Below are 12,787 nucleotides of genomic sequence, written 5' to 3'. Positions count from 1 at the left end.
GGCTAGGCAGGTTTGGGAAGCACGGATCGTCTGAGAGGGTCTGGGAAAACCTGGGCGCACCCCACCCAGAAAAACACACTGAAAACACCATCCTCATTGCCAAGCTTGCCCACGCAGCATTTCTTATGGGCTTGACTCACCCGGAGGGACCCACTTGGGTTCAGTCCTGGACCGTAGAGAGCCCCAACTCCCCAGCTCCAGGCCACAGCTGAGTGTGCGGGTCTGCATCTCCCGCTACCGCTCGCACCGAGCCCAGGGAAGTGGTCTGCCTGCCACTGCCTTGCTGCAGGCTCCTGTGGGCCAGGTAACTTCCCACGCCACACAGGAGGCTCTGCCCACCCCCTGCCCGCTCCTCGTCCCCTCCCAAGTGCTTGGCCTTTAGGTCAAACCACTCCCATCCTGCCAGAGTGCTCCCCCACCACAGCTCCCACTACGTCAGCCCTGGATGGGAGAGGGCGGCCCCAGAGACCAGACGTGCTCCCGGGAAGGTCCCTCTCCCACACTGGGGTGCGGCTGGGATGGGAGGCAGGGCAGCTGGGACTTCGGGAGTGAACGGCTGGACCACCAGGACTGCAATGTGTGGGGGTGCCCCACTGGGCCATCCCCGTAGCTGGGCACTGACGTCCTAGCCAGGCTCCCACTGTACTCTCCTCCCTGCTGCTAGGGGCTCAAGGGAGTCCCCCAGACCCCACCCCTGCTCCCTGCTTCTCAGGCCAAGGACCACACGGGAAGGCAGAGGCGGCCTTGTCCAGTGCTATTTATTGAGTCCCTCGTCAAACGCAAGAAAAGACTTGCCATTCGTCACAGAGGGGGTGGGTTGAGGTCTGCTTGTTGGGGGTTGTGGGCAGGAAATGGCTTGAAGTTCCAGAAGACAGGCAGCCAAGCTAGCCCTTCACACACATCGGACAGCTGCCGGGCATGGTGTCCAGCAGGACCCTGTCCGTCCTCCACAGGCAGTGCCCCCGAGTCAGGGCTGGAGGGCAAGGCTCCCCCCAAGGGAGGCAGGATCCCCCAGGGCCCTAGGCTCAGGCCGAGCACCAGCACAGTTGTGAGGCCCCAGGGAGGGTGGGGTATGGCAGGACAGAGCCTGGCAGGGCAGAAGGGGGTGCAGAACGAGGGCAGGGCTCCTGGGCACCGCCCAGCTCCCCGGGCTCAGCCGTGGCCATCCTGGCAGGGCCGGGGTCAAAAATAGAGAGCAGGCTCACTGCGGAAGTCTGAGAGGTCATTCTGACTGGCAGGGGTGAGCTGAGAGAGAGGGACACAGAGGAGCCGATGGGGCTCATCCAGACATCAGAGAGAACCCGCCCCGCCCCGCCCCGTCCCTTGTCTGCCCTCCTAGCCCCAGCCCTGCTCACCATGACCTCCTTGGGTGCAGGCTCTGCCTCCCTCGGAGCCTGTGCTGGTGTCTGCTGCTGCCATTTGTTAAAGGCCACGGAGTGCTTTGGAGTGTAGCTGGACAGGCCTGCGGGCCAAGAAGCATGTGTGGACGTGTGGCCCAGGCCACACCCTGGGGCACCCGCTCCACCGGTGGGCACTCACCTGAGCTGCCGTCTGGCAGGCGAGGGCTCTCAGGCCCCACACTGTTCACAAAAGTGGCTCGGGGCAGAAAGAGCGCAAAGGGCTTCTCCGCCAGCCCGTCCGAGCTGGACTCCTCCTCCTCCTCCTCTTCCGCCTCCTCCTGGGCCTCAGCCTCCTCCTCCTGCACCAGGGAGCTCTCAGCGGGGTACTCGAAGGTGGTCTGCAGGCGCTTGTCATTGAAGGAGATCTTCATCTACGGGCAGGAAGCAGATCAGCGGGGCCCGGCTGCCTGGCCACCAGTGGACCTTGAGCCCGACAGCTGGGCCCAGTGACCCCAAAGAACACAGCAGAGGTTGTCAGGCCTGGGCAGGACCTGAAAGGAGGAGGAGCTGCCCCTCCTCAGAGCCCACTCCTTTACCTGTATCCTGCAGGGCCGGGCCAGAAGGACCCCAGGAGGATGGGGTCTGGATGCCACGGCAACCCGGGGCCAGTGTGTCTGGAAACCTGCGTCCCGGGCCCAGGGTCAATTCCCCTTGCGTAACCTACCCTTCCCAGGGACCAGATCGTAGCCCTGGCAGGCGCCCAAACTCTCAAGGTCTCCACAGCTTCTACAGCAGCTCCCGGGGTGGAAGGTCTGCCTTCTCGGGGCAGCACCAGCCGCACGTCCTTCCTGGCAGCTCTGCGTGCGGCAGGAGCGGGGTCCCGGGGAATGTACTCCGGGCCGCATCCTTGGAGGCCCTGCCTTCCCGGCTGTGAGCAGTCCCGCGGTCAGCCTCTCCCCAGGGCTGAGCTCACATCTTGGCTCATCACCCCCCGAATGAGGCTGCCTGCGCAGCGCAGCACAGACCACCGTGGCCGGGCAAGGGCTGGGCACACACAAGCCCCAGGGTCCCCACGAGGCGACAACGCAGGGTGGCTGACACACCTAAGCCCCAGGACAGTGGCACCAAGGGCCAGCACCCTGCTTCACAGACTGCCTCAGAATTGGAACAAAGCTGCCCCCCCCGGGGGGGTTGTGGTGACCCTTTCCTCCCGCCTGGACTACCCATCTGGCCCTAGTGCCTTCGTCCACTCTGCAGGCCGCAGAACTTAACGCCTGAGCAAATCCTCTCCTCTCCCACCGGCCTCAGAGTCCAGGCCAGGCTGCCGGTCCTGAGAGGAAGCGGGGAGGAAGCGGGGTCAGGAACGAGCAGGACTGCAGGCAGATCTTCGTCGCCCTGACCCAGGAACCCTCTGTACAAGAGCCCCAGGCCTGCTCAGCAGCGCTCAGCCAGGCCCAGCGGGCGGGTAATGAATACGAGAGCCGCCCGCCTGCAGCAGATGGGACCAGCCCTGCGGCAGCTCGAAACATTAAACTCCTGAGCGGGGACACCGGCAGGCAGCTCAGGTTCCTCCTCCCGCCTTGGAAGGAGCCGCAGTCAGGAGCTGGGCCCCCAGGCAAAGAACCATGGGACCCAGGGACGGCAGGACACGGCGGGGCGGGGCGGGGGGGGGGGGGCACAGGAAGGCTGGACTTACAGCCTGGGCAGCAGAAGGACCCACGGCACTGGCCTCGGGGCAATGCCCGGCGGAGCCAGTGTCCGGAAACAAGGGCACCTGCTCCTGTCTCCCCACCACGCTCCTCCCATGGCCACACAAGCACACTCCCGCGACCACGGGCATCCCCATCTCAGCGTGGCGCGCACACGGACAACTGCTGGGCAAACCTCAGGCCCAAGCCCGTCCTCTTGTCCCAGCCCGTGGCACATACAAGTGGTCACCGATAAGAGCAGACAGGTGCAGAGCACCAGGGTCAGCCAAAGGCAAGAGTAGAATACCTGTTCTTGTCACTGGAAGGCGTCCTGTCCCTCTACCTGCCCTGCCCCCTCAGGCCCGCCCCAGCCCTCCAGCCGCACCCCCCCATCCCCCAGGCCTAGCAGGACAGAAGCCCAGGGCAGGATGGGACTGCCAGCCCAGGGACTGCCCCGCCCCAAGGCTCCACCATGAACAGGGCTTCCGGTCACCCCTGGGTCCACGGCATTGTCCTCAACGACCCTGGGCCCTTCAGGCCCATCCCCCAGCACTGAAGACGCAGGAAGGGCTGGCTGCCAGGGCCCGGCCGGATTAGCGTGCCCTCATTCGTCCGCATGACCAGCTCCTAGTGGGGAGGCCGAGGGGGCTGGGCACACACGGGCACTGAGCCTGGCACGGCCTGGTCAGGCAGGGGCAGGGTGGTGCCCCCAGACCACTGTCTGCACCCAGCTGGGGCCCCGGCCTCGGGTCACATCCCACCTCCCCTTCCGTCTCCACACTCTACAGCCAGTGGGGCTCACAGGCCTCCTTGGGGGTGCAGGTCGCTGGGTCACAGGACACCCTGTGACGAATGCTGCCAGGAAGGGGCCGCCCTTCGGCTGGGGGCAGAGGAGCGGGGCGTGGCGAGGGGCCCGCACTGGCACACACCTGACGGGGGGCGGGGGGGGGGGGGGCGGGGGGGACTTCACCCGCGGCGCCGAGTGCAGCCCGCAGGTGGTTTCTGGCTTGGCCCACCTCCAGCTCCCACAGGCCCTTTGCCCCCCTCGCCCCGCCCTACCAGCGCACACCCAGCGGGCGTCCACCCTGGACTCCGGTCCCGGAGCTGGGTCCAACCAGCCCCAGCCGGCAGCGAGGGACCTCCCTGCCCCCGCTCCCCAGCCCACCCCTGCCTCCTCCCATCCCACCCCTGCCTCCTCCCATCCCCCACTCAGTCCGCCCTCCGGGAGGCCACACCACACAGCCTCTGCCCGAGCTCCCACAGCTGCTTCCCGGTCCTCCCTCCCGATCTAGTGCGGCACCGGCCCAGGGCAGACCCTCCGCCAGGGGGAGGGGAAGCGGGCAGAGCAGGGGCCAGCCTGCCCCCGTGGCCTCTGGCTCTAGAAAGGCCGCTGCAGAAGCCCGAGTGGGAGTGGAAGGGTGAGAAAGGAGGGAGAAGAGACACAGCCAGGGCGCTGGGGGGTGGGAGGGCACGAAAGGGCCAGTGGGGAAGTGGCTCCTAACGGCCGCCGCACAGCCTTAAGGACTGCAGTGAGGCTGAGGGCCACGACCACCGACAAAACCAGGGTGCTGGGGCAGCTGAGGCCAGATGGCCCAGGGTGCTGCAGACTGAGCTCTGGGGATGTGGGCACGTTCGGGCCGGCAGAGGACGCGCAGGTCGGGAGGCGAGGAGGGCAGACGGGAGGGGAGTCACCAGACCCGCAGGAGCCTGGCCAGGTGGCCCCTGCAACGGGGAGAGGCCCACGGCACCAAGCCAACGACCCTGTGGGAGGCGGGGGCGGGCAGCAGCAGGACAGTCCCACCAACCGCTGCCTGCGGGCTCGGGCAGAGGTGAGAGGAGGCCTGGCCACCAGGCCCCACAGCAGTCAGCCCCTGCCTGGACATCAGGGGAGGGACAGAGAGGACATCTGCAATTCTGCCAAGAGACAATCAGTAGGGACAAGTCCCCCCCAGGCAGGCCTCCTAGGTGCGCTGTCCACTGGGCACCCCCGCCACCACGGACAGGCCTATAACTCTCCAGGTCCAGCAAGGGCACAACAGCCCACATTGACCCACCGGCTCAGGGGCAGGCTGCCCAGGAGAGCCGGACCTCACCCACCACCTGGGAGAGGCCCCGGCATCTCCCACCGCCACCCCGGTCAGCCAGCCACGTGGGGGTCAAGTGAGCAGCGGTCCCCAGGGTCCCCAGTCGGGATGGGGCACCAGGACAATGGTCCAAACCACGGGCTGGCTGGAGTGGTCCAGCAGCCCAGAGCCCCGAGGAATAGCAGGAGGAATGCGCAGAGGCTTGAGTCAGGGAACGGAGCCCACCGGCAGCCCAAGCCCAAGCCAGCAGCCTGCTCCGAAGGCCTGGGCAGCCCCACGCCTTGGCCCCCCACGACAGGGGTTCTGGCTCTTCCCAGGCTGGGCAGCTGGTGCAGGGGGTGGGGCAGTGCTCACAAGCCACAAGTCACCTCCGACAGATCGACAGATCGTGCCGCCTTGCCAGGCACTCCATCTGGACCCCCAGCGCCCTCAGGCTGGCACAGAGATGGGGCCAGGTTGGTCTGAACTGCTCTCCATCCCACCGCTTCCTCCTGCCCTTCCCACCCCAGCCCTGCCCCCCCACACCCCCCACAGTGCTGTCATCAGCTGGGGGAGGAGTGGACGGGGCACCAGACAGAAACTAGCACTCGGCTCCTGCCCCACAAGCTCCGCGACCTCCAGCCACCTCCCACGAGCTGGGGGGCTGTTATCACGTCACTTCTTGGGGCCGGCACGGAAAGGGACTGCCTCCCAGCTCAGGGTCAACCGTGAGGAGCAGGAGCAGGGACGTGGGGCTGACGACCACAGCTAAGGGCAGGGGCTAGGGCAGGAGGCCGTGGCCCACAGCACTACAGAGAGGGTGAGTCAAGGTCAGGCAGGCGAGATGGGCCCACCGGGAGTGCCAAGGCCGGTGGGTGTGGATGCCTGTCCCAGCAGACGGAGCCGGCCGGGGCGCCAACGCCCCGGCCCAAGGAGAGGAGAGTGCGTGGAGGAAGGGCAGGGCAAGGCCAGCCCCCGGCGGAGGGGGGAGGTGGCTCCCGTGCTTGGACAACCAGCAGGCACCCGTGACGGGGGCTTCAGGGACACGAAGCACATCACACCCCCATCATCCTGAGGAAACGGACGGTGGTGGCTTCAAGGGCGAGCCGACGGACAAGACTGCCAGGGGCCGCCTCCGTCCCAGGGGAAGGCACATCTGCCGCGCCCGCGGGTGGGGGTCAGGTGGGGCTGGCTGCGGCATTTGCCCCTGTGCCAGACTCAGGTGCTGGAATGACCAGGAAGCATCTGAGGAACGTCGTCTTGTGCCCAGAGGGTTCCAGGCCACCGGGCGCTGGGGATTAAGACCCCAGCAGGGGTCCTGGTCCCGCAGTGCATCTCTCTGTGCCCGCGGCCCAGCCCCCCAGTGAGGGGAGGGTCCACGCGGCTTCCAGCCTCACCCCCCAGACCTGGCACACACTAGGAGTCAGGAAACGCTGGCATGAAGCCAGGTCCTGCTAAGCTCCAGGCCACGTGCCTTCTGGGGGAGGTGACGGTCCCCATGCCATGGCTCCCAGTGCTGCACCCCGAGGCTGATAACGGGGTAGGGATCTGATCGCACCCAAACCACTGGCCTCCTGCGCCTTCCCACTTCTGTCCTGGCACCTGCGACCCACGTAGGCCAGGACTCCAGAAGACCCAGCCGGGCTACACCCTCAAAGCCAGGGCCAAGGTGGAACCGACAGGCCCAGAACTTCTTCTTCCGGCTGCACCCACGGTAAGACAGGTCTGCCCCGCCAATCCCAGGTACAGTCACGGGCACAAAAAGGCAGCCATGGTGCTGGCTGGACTGGCGAAATACACCTGAAGCAAGCTGTCCCCTCTGCGCCACCAGGGTTCCACTGGAGCCCAGACCAGGGATCCCCCTCCCCAGCTCAGCCCTCCCGGAGCTTGCATGGCCACCCAGTCCGGGGTTTCCTCTGGTCCCCACAGAAGCCAACCCCCAGCCAAGCCAGGTGTCACCACTCTCCCCTGCTCCCCGACTGACCTTCTTTCTCGAGGAGCCGGCCTTGGTGAGGCAGGACTTCTCCAGGGCCAGGTAGCCACCGATCACCTCAATCTCATGCACAGTAGGGTAGCGCTTCTTCAGTGTGGTCCCCGGGGCGGCGGGGGGATCTGACGAGCCGCCCGCCTCGTCCTCCTCAGCCTCCTGTGTCCTGGGCTCCGCACTGGCCTGCGGGGACCCTGGTTTTCTCTTGGGCACCACGGTGAAGGTGTTGCCACCTAGATGCCGGCGCCCCGATGGGTGCCCGGGCCCAGCGGGGTGCAGGGGGCACCAAGGAGGCTCAGCAGCTCCCGGGCAGAGCAGTTTGGCTTCCTGGGGGACCTCATCCTCCGAGTCCACTTCATCGATGAAGGTAACAGGCAACCCGGGCCTCCCAGGCTCCCTGCTGCTCTTGGCCAGGCTGGGGACCCCGAGGCCCTGGGCAGGCTTAGCTTCGTCGGCAGCCAACGGACATGGGGATGGTGAGGACAGCCTCTGCCGCCTAAGAGCCTGGTCCACCAGGGCAGTAGCTGGCCTGGCGCAGGCCGCCTCCTCGACCCCCAAGGGGCTCCTCCCTCCCGCAGGCACGCTGTCCCTTCTAGGCACCAGCTGGGCTTCGAGCTCCAGGCTTTGGGAGGACCAGCCAACCTCTCTCTCAGGCAGCCCTCCGGCCTGCCTCCCTTCAGGAGGGGGGGCCCCAGAGTCCTTGCGCTTGGGGATGAACAGGAAGGAGTTTCGGGAGTTCACACGGAGGCTGGCCAGGGCCCGGGCCTGGAGGTCCCCAGCAGGGATCCTGTCTATGTCTGGCTTGGAGGCCCGCCGGACCTCAAAAGAGTCATTGGCGCTGGTGGCCGCGGAGACCCACTGGCGCTGGCTGGGAGTGGCACCGGCAGGGCTGGGTGTGGGCAAGGCCAGGGACGCGGCTGGAGTGGCACCGGGGGTCCCCGGGCTGGGGGGCGGGTGGACCGGGGTCTCCTCCGACTCCACCTTTGGCTTCCACTCGCCCGGCCCAGGTGCGGAGCCCGCGAGGCCGTTGGCAGCGCCGGCTGGGGACTCGGGGGCTGCAGGCTCGTTGGGGAGCGGGCGAGGGCCAGCGCTGCGGTGCAGGCCCCGAGGGTGGACGGTGAAGGAGTTGCTGCCGGTCCTCTGCAGGAAGTCGCTGCGCCGCGCCCCGGGGCCTGCTCCGCGGCGCTCAGGCTCGAAGCAGGTTGCGCGCTCACCCACGCGCGAGGCGGCGGGGCCGGGAGCCGGCGGCGGGGTGCGGCCGCGCTCCAGGCTCCCGCGGCGGACCGGCGCGTCGAACTTCTGGAGCAGGCGGCTGACGCGCCCGGGCGGCGTTGGCGCCTCGTACACGAGCACCTCGGCGGCGCGGATGCGGGCGGCCGGGCCGGGGCCGGGGCCGGCGGGCGGGAAGCCCGGGGCCGACTCGATGATGAGGATGTTGTCGGCGTGGATGGTGCGCACGCCGGGCACGCGGCGGTACAGTTCCAGCAGCTGCTGCACCGGCCGCGCCCCCGCCGGCCCCTCGCCGCCGCCGCCCCGCGTCCCGCGCCGCCGCTCCGACTCCAGCCGCATGAACGGGTTCTCGCGCAGCGGGCCCAGGCTGTCGGCCAGCACGAGCCGCTCGGCCGCCGGCCCCGGGGGCTCCGCCGCGCCCGCCTCGGCCCGGGTCTCAGGCGCCGCGCCCCCGCCCAAAGCGGCCAGCTTGGCCCGCTTCCGCTCCAAGATCTCCCGTTTCCAGGCGGGCAGCGCGGCGCGGGGCCCTGGGCCGGGCCGCCCCAGGCCGGCCATGGTGCGGAGCGCGCGCCGGAGCCAGCGCGCGCCGGGAACTGCGGTCGCCGCCCGCCGCCGGCCTTTCGCGCCGCGGCCACGCCCCCCCGCCGCCGTCCGTCGGGGAGGGGCCGGCTCGGACCCGCCCCGCGGCCCCACCTATGGCAGGGGAGGGCGGCCGGCCGCGCTGATTGGAGACTGCGCTCCCTGACCTCTCTTTCCCGGGGGGCCTCGTTGGACAGCGCCCGTCGGCCGAGCCGCTCCCATTGGGGAAGGCCCTCCTGGACACGCCCCCGACCCCTCGCCGCTCATTGGCGACCCCGCTTCCGCCTCTGCGCCATTGGCCTTCGGCGACCGGAGGGCGGAGCCCGGCGGGGGTGGGTCCAGGCGGGCGGTGCCAGCCCGACCCCTGCGCTCAGCCAGGTGGGTGACCTTGGCTGGGCTCGGTCCTTCCTCGTGGTGCCCGTACCCAGTCCACCTGTTCCTCACGCTCAGAACCCGGTGGAAGAAGGGCCTGCCCGGGACTGGAAAGCTGTCCGCGCTGGTCCAGGGACTGTCCACCTGTGGTCCTAGCTCTTCTGCGGGACTTCGTGGAGATGCCAGTGCTGTGCCCCACGCAGTGCGGAGTGGCTCCTCAGGAACCCCTAGCTCCTGCCAGCCCCGAGAACTCACTCTTGCTCACACAAGCGGGAGAACCCCTTCCCCACACTTTGTCATCCAGGGCCCACCGGGCAGGGCAGGAGCGCAGAAGCTGCGAGGAGGCACAGAGAAGACTCCCCGCACACAGCTCTGCAGTGCAGAGAGCCGCACGTGCCTGGCTGTGCACTCCGCCCTGCCTCCCCACACCACTCCTCTTTCTTTGAACTTCCCTCATCCCGAGGCTAGAAGGGGTGCCAGTGACCTTAAGGGCACAGCTTCCTTACCCACATGCCATGAAGCAGCTCACTCCCAGCACCAACCACACTTGGAGGCACAGGGGAGTCAAGGGGACATGTTGCCTGCCTTCCCCCTCACCTCTCCTGCACTCAGCACTTGCTCAGTAATAGCGCTACTGTGTGCAACAGCACCCACCCTTTGGGGACAGGGCTCCAAGGACACCTGGGGCTCTGGACAGACTGGGGGCAGGTTTCAACCTGGGGTGCCCTCCTCAGCTTCTGGGTCCCATGGTGGTCCACACTACCACTCCTTAACAGTGACTTACTCCTTTCCATTCTACTAAGCCAAGAAAACAAACTGGACTTCAGCCTTCCAGAAGTCACGCGTCTCTTTCTCAGGACTCTGGTCAAATCACTTTTGCAAAGGAAATGAAGCTTGCCTATGCTCATTACTTCTATACCAGCAGGATCGCTCAATTCTGAACGATAGAATGAAGCAGGATATGACAAAACGCGCAACCTAAAAATAACATTAAGAGAAAACCCACCCCCGGGGTGCTTGGCCGGCTCAGTCAGAAAAGCATGCGACTCTTGATCTCGGGGTCCCGAGTTCAATCCCCATGTTGGCTGTAGAGATTACATAAATAAATTTTAATAAAAATAAAAAATAAAATAAAACACCCTCGCAATGTTCAGCTTCTATCTGATTTTGACACAAATATGCCAGTCCTCAGTAGAAAGCTATGTTGCAGCCGTGGCGCAAACCAGACCAGTCTCCAACACGAGCATCTCAGTGGCTCAGGCCATTGAGCATCCACTCCAGGCAGAGGCTCACAAAGCTGTTTCACTGGAGTAAGGGTCTGCAAACCTGTGCTGTAAAGGGCCAGACAGCAAATGTCTCTGCTAGCGGTTCTCACCAGGGACAGTCTTGTCTCTCAGACTTGTTAACGTATGGAGATCCTTCTACTTGCCATGAGTGAGGGGGGCTCCTGGCACCTACTGAGTAGAGGTGAGAGGCTACAATGCTCAGAACAGCGCCTCCATCCCGCCCAATGAAAGAATGATCTGACCCAAAAGGCCAAGAGTGCCAACTGCAAGCCACATTCATTTTCTGTCACATGTTGCTTTTATAACCCTTCGAAAATGTAAAACTCGCTCTCAGCTAATGTACTCCCAGTACAAAAAGAGGCCTCAGGCCATAGCCTGACCCCTGCTGCACAGTAAGGCCTACGAGGACCATACACTGGCAGGAAAACAAGGCTCTGATATCACACAAACTACTCAGCAGGTGCTCAACACAGTCCTACCCTATGTTGTCTTCACCCTGGTCACCTGACCAGGAAGACAAACTTCTCCGAGGGAACGCCCCCATCCACCAATGAAGCCCTAGTGCATTCCGGTCTCCCACAGTCAGCTTTTTAACCAGCTACGTGACACAGGGGGGCGCATCTCAGCGCTCATATCATTTCACCCTCAAGAGGTCAGGCAACCACTGCCCATCTCAGCACAACATTCTTATTTTATTTTTATCTCAGTAAACGTTCTCATTTGGCACCTGACTGGCATTAAAGACCCCAGGCCAACAAACGTGGCCGAGACCATTTCCAGGTCTCAGTGCCTATGAGCGTTAAAGATGCTCCTCTCCCCCGTCCCTTAGGAAGGCCGAAATCGGTCCCAGGTGTGCTAACAGTGCTGGCCACAAGGTGGTGGAAAAGTTGCCATCAGCTGGGACAGGAAGCCAAGCGGTGCTTTATACGCAAAGTTCTCTCAGGCGACAGATCTCCAAATACAGGGTCCCAATCATGCTTACTCAACGTACTTCTGTCTGCCTGGAATGAAGACAGGGCCATCCTCCCCCAGTGGCTCAGGGGAGGGGATGCAAGCTCATTTACGCTTTTCAGAGCTCAAGCATCTAAGTAAGTCTTGTCGGATGGACGGGGCAGTGAGCTCTTAGGTGAGCGCTGCGGGGCAGAGGAGACCCCGAGTCAGGCTTTGCAGCCTTTGCACAGGAAGTCCTTTCCCAAGATCCATGAAAATACTCAGAACCCATCAGGACATCGTACATATATGCAGTTTCCAACTGTCAGAGGAATTCTGCACTGTCTGGCCTGGGTCCTTCTTGGCATCTCAATTCAAAGATTCGCTGTTCAAAGCATGAAATAACGAGAAGCACATTTTAAGGACCAAGGCTGCGCTTTCCAGCCCCGCTGAGGGGGCCGTACTAGACATGGCTGGTACAGAGAAGACTGGGCACTGGCCAGGACAGGCGCTGGCTTTGCTTTCAGACCCAGACTTCTCCTTTGGTGCGATGGACGTGGCACCTCGGCCTGGGGTCCAGCATCCTAGCTATGCAGAGTCCCCTCCCCGGCCTCTCTGCGAGGCTAGTTGACCCGACAGGCGCGGATCACGAGCAGCTGCAGGAGAATGAAGACCGGAGACGTGATCAAGCCGAACCAGAGCTCCCGAGTCTGTTCCACCAGCTTCTGGCACAGTAACATCTCGAAGACAAACTTGAGGCTAAGAACCGTGAGGACCCAGAAGAGGCGGAGCACGGCCAACCGCTTCTCCCCGTCCTGGAAGAGGCGCACCGACACGATGGTGGTGAAGTAGGTGCTGAGCCCATCGGCGGCGAAGAAGGGCACGAACACGTTCCACCAGGAGAGGCCGGGAGCCAGGCCGTCCACACGCAGTGCCAGCAGCACGGAGAACACCAGCAGGGCCAGCAGGTGCACGAAGATCTCGAAGGTGGCGAAGCCCAGCCACTGCACCAGCTCCCGGAGCGAGAAGAGCATCGCGCCGGCCGAGCGCCGGCCAGGGCCCGGCCGAGCGTCCCACCCGCGGGGCTGCTCTTCCTCTCCCCGCGGGCCTCGCTGGCGCCTGCCGCCGTCGCTGCTGCGGCGAGCGGCGGCCAGCGAGCGGCTCCGGCTGTCCCGGCCCTCGGCCCTGGCGTGACGCCACTGCCCTAGCCGCAGCCCGGGACCCAGTACCGGCCGCTAGCGGACGCCCGCCTCTCTCGGACGCCATGCCCTGCGGGGCGCGGTCTGAGGGCGTCACTTCCGGCCACCACCGG

General features: G+C 65.3%; 2 protein-coding genes across 2 annotated transcripts; both read right to left on the bottom strand.

Moving 5' to 3' along the window:
- Positions 1-740: 740 nt before the first annotated feature.
- TPRN (taperin) lies at positions 741-8,923 on the bottom strand. The gene is made up of 4 exons (XM_046022785.1): positions 7,076-8,923; positions 1,540-1,771; positions 1,356-1,462; positions 741-1,245 (listed from the first exon to the last, which is right to left on the bottom strand). The coding sequence occupies exons 1-4, from the start codon at positions 8,861-8,863 to the stop codon at positions 1,183-1,185; spliced, it is 2,190 nt and encodes a 729-aa protein (XP_045878741.1). The 5' UTR covers positions 8,864-8,923; the 3' UTR covers positions 741-1,182.
- Positions 8,924-10,219: 1,296 nt separating this feature from the next.
- TMEM203 (transmembrane protein 203) lies at positions 10,220-12,732 on the bottom strand. The gene has a single exon (XM_046022806.1). The coding sequence runs from the start codon at positions 12,507-12,509 to the stop codon at positions 12,099-12,101; it is 411 nt and encodes a 136-aa protein (XP_045878762.1). The 5' UTR covers positions 12,510-12,732; the 3' UTR covers positions 10,220-12,098.
- Positions 12,733-12,787: the final 55 nt, after the last annotated feature.

Source organism: Meles meles, chromosome 11, assembly GCF_922984935.1.
Source record: "Meles meles chromosome 11, mMelMel3.1 paternal haplotype, whole genome shotgun sequence".
NCBI lineage: Eukaryota > Metazoa > Chordata > Mammalia > Carnivora > Mustelidae > Meles > Meles meles.
The sequence above is the reverse complement of the archived record's forward strand: the minus strand, read 5'-3'. Positions and strand labels throughout refer to the sequence as shown.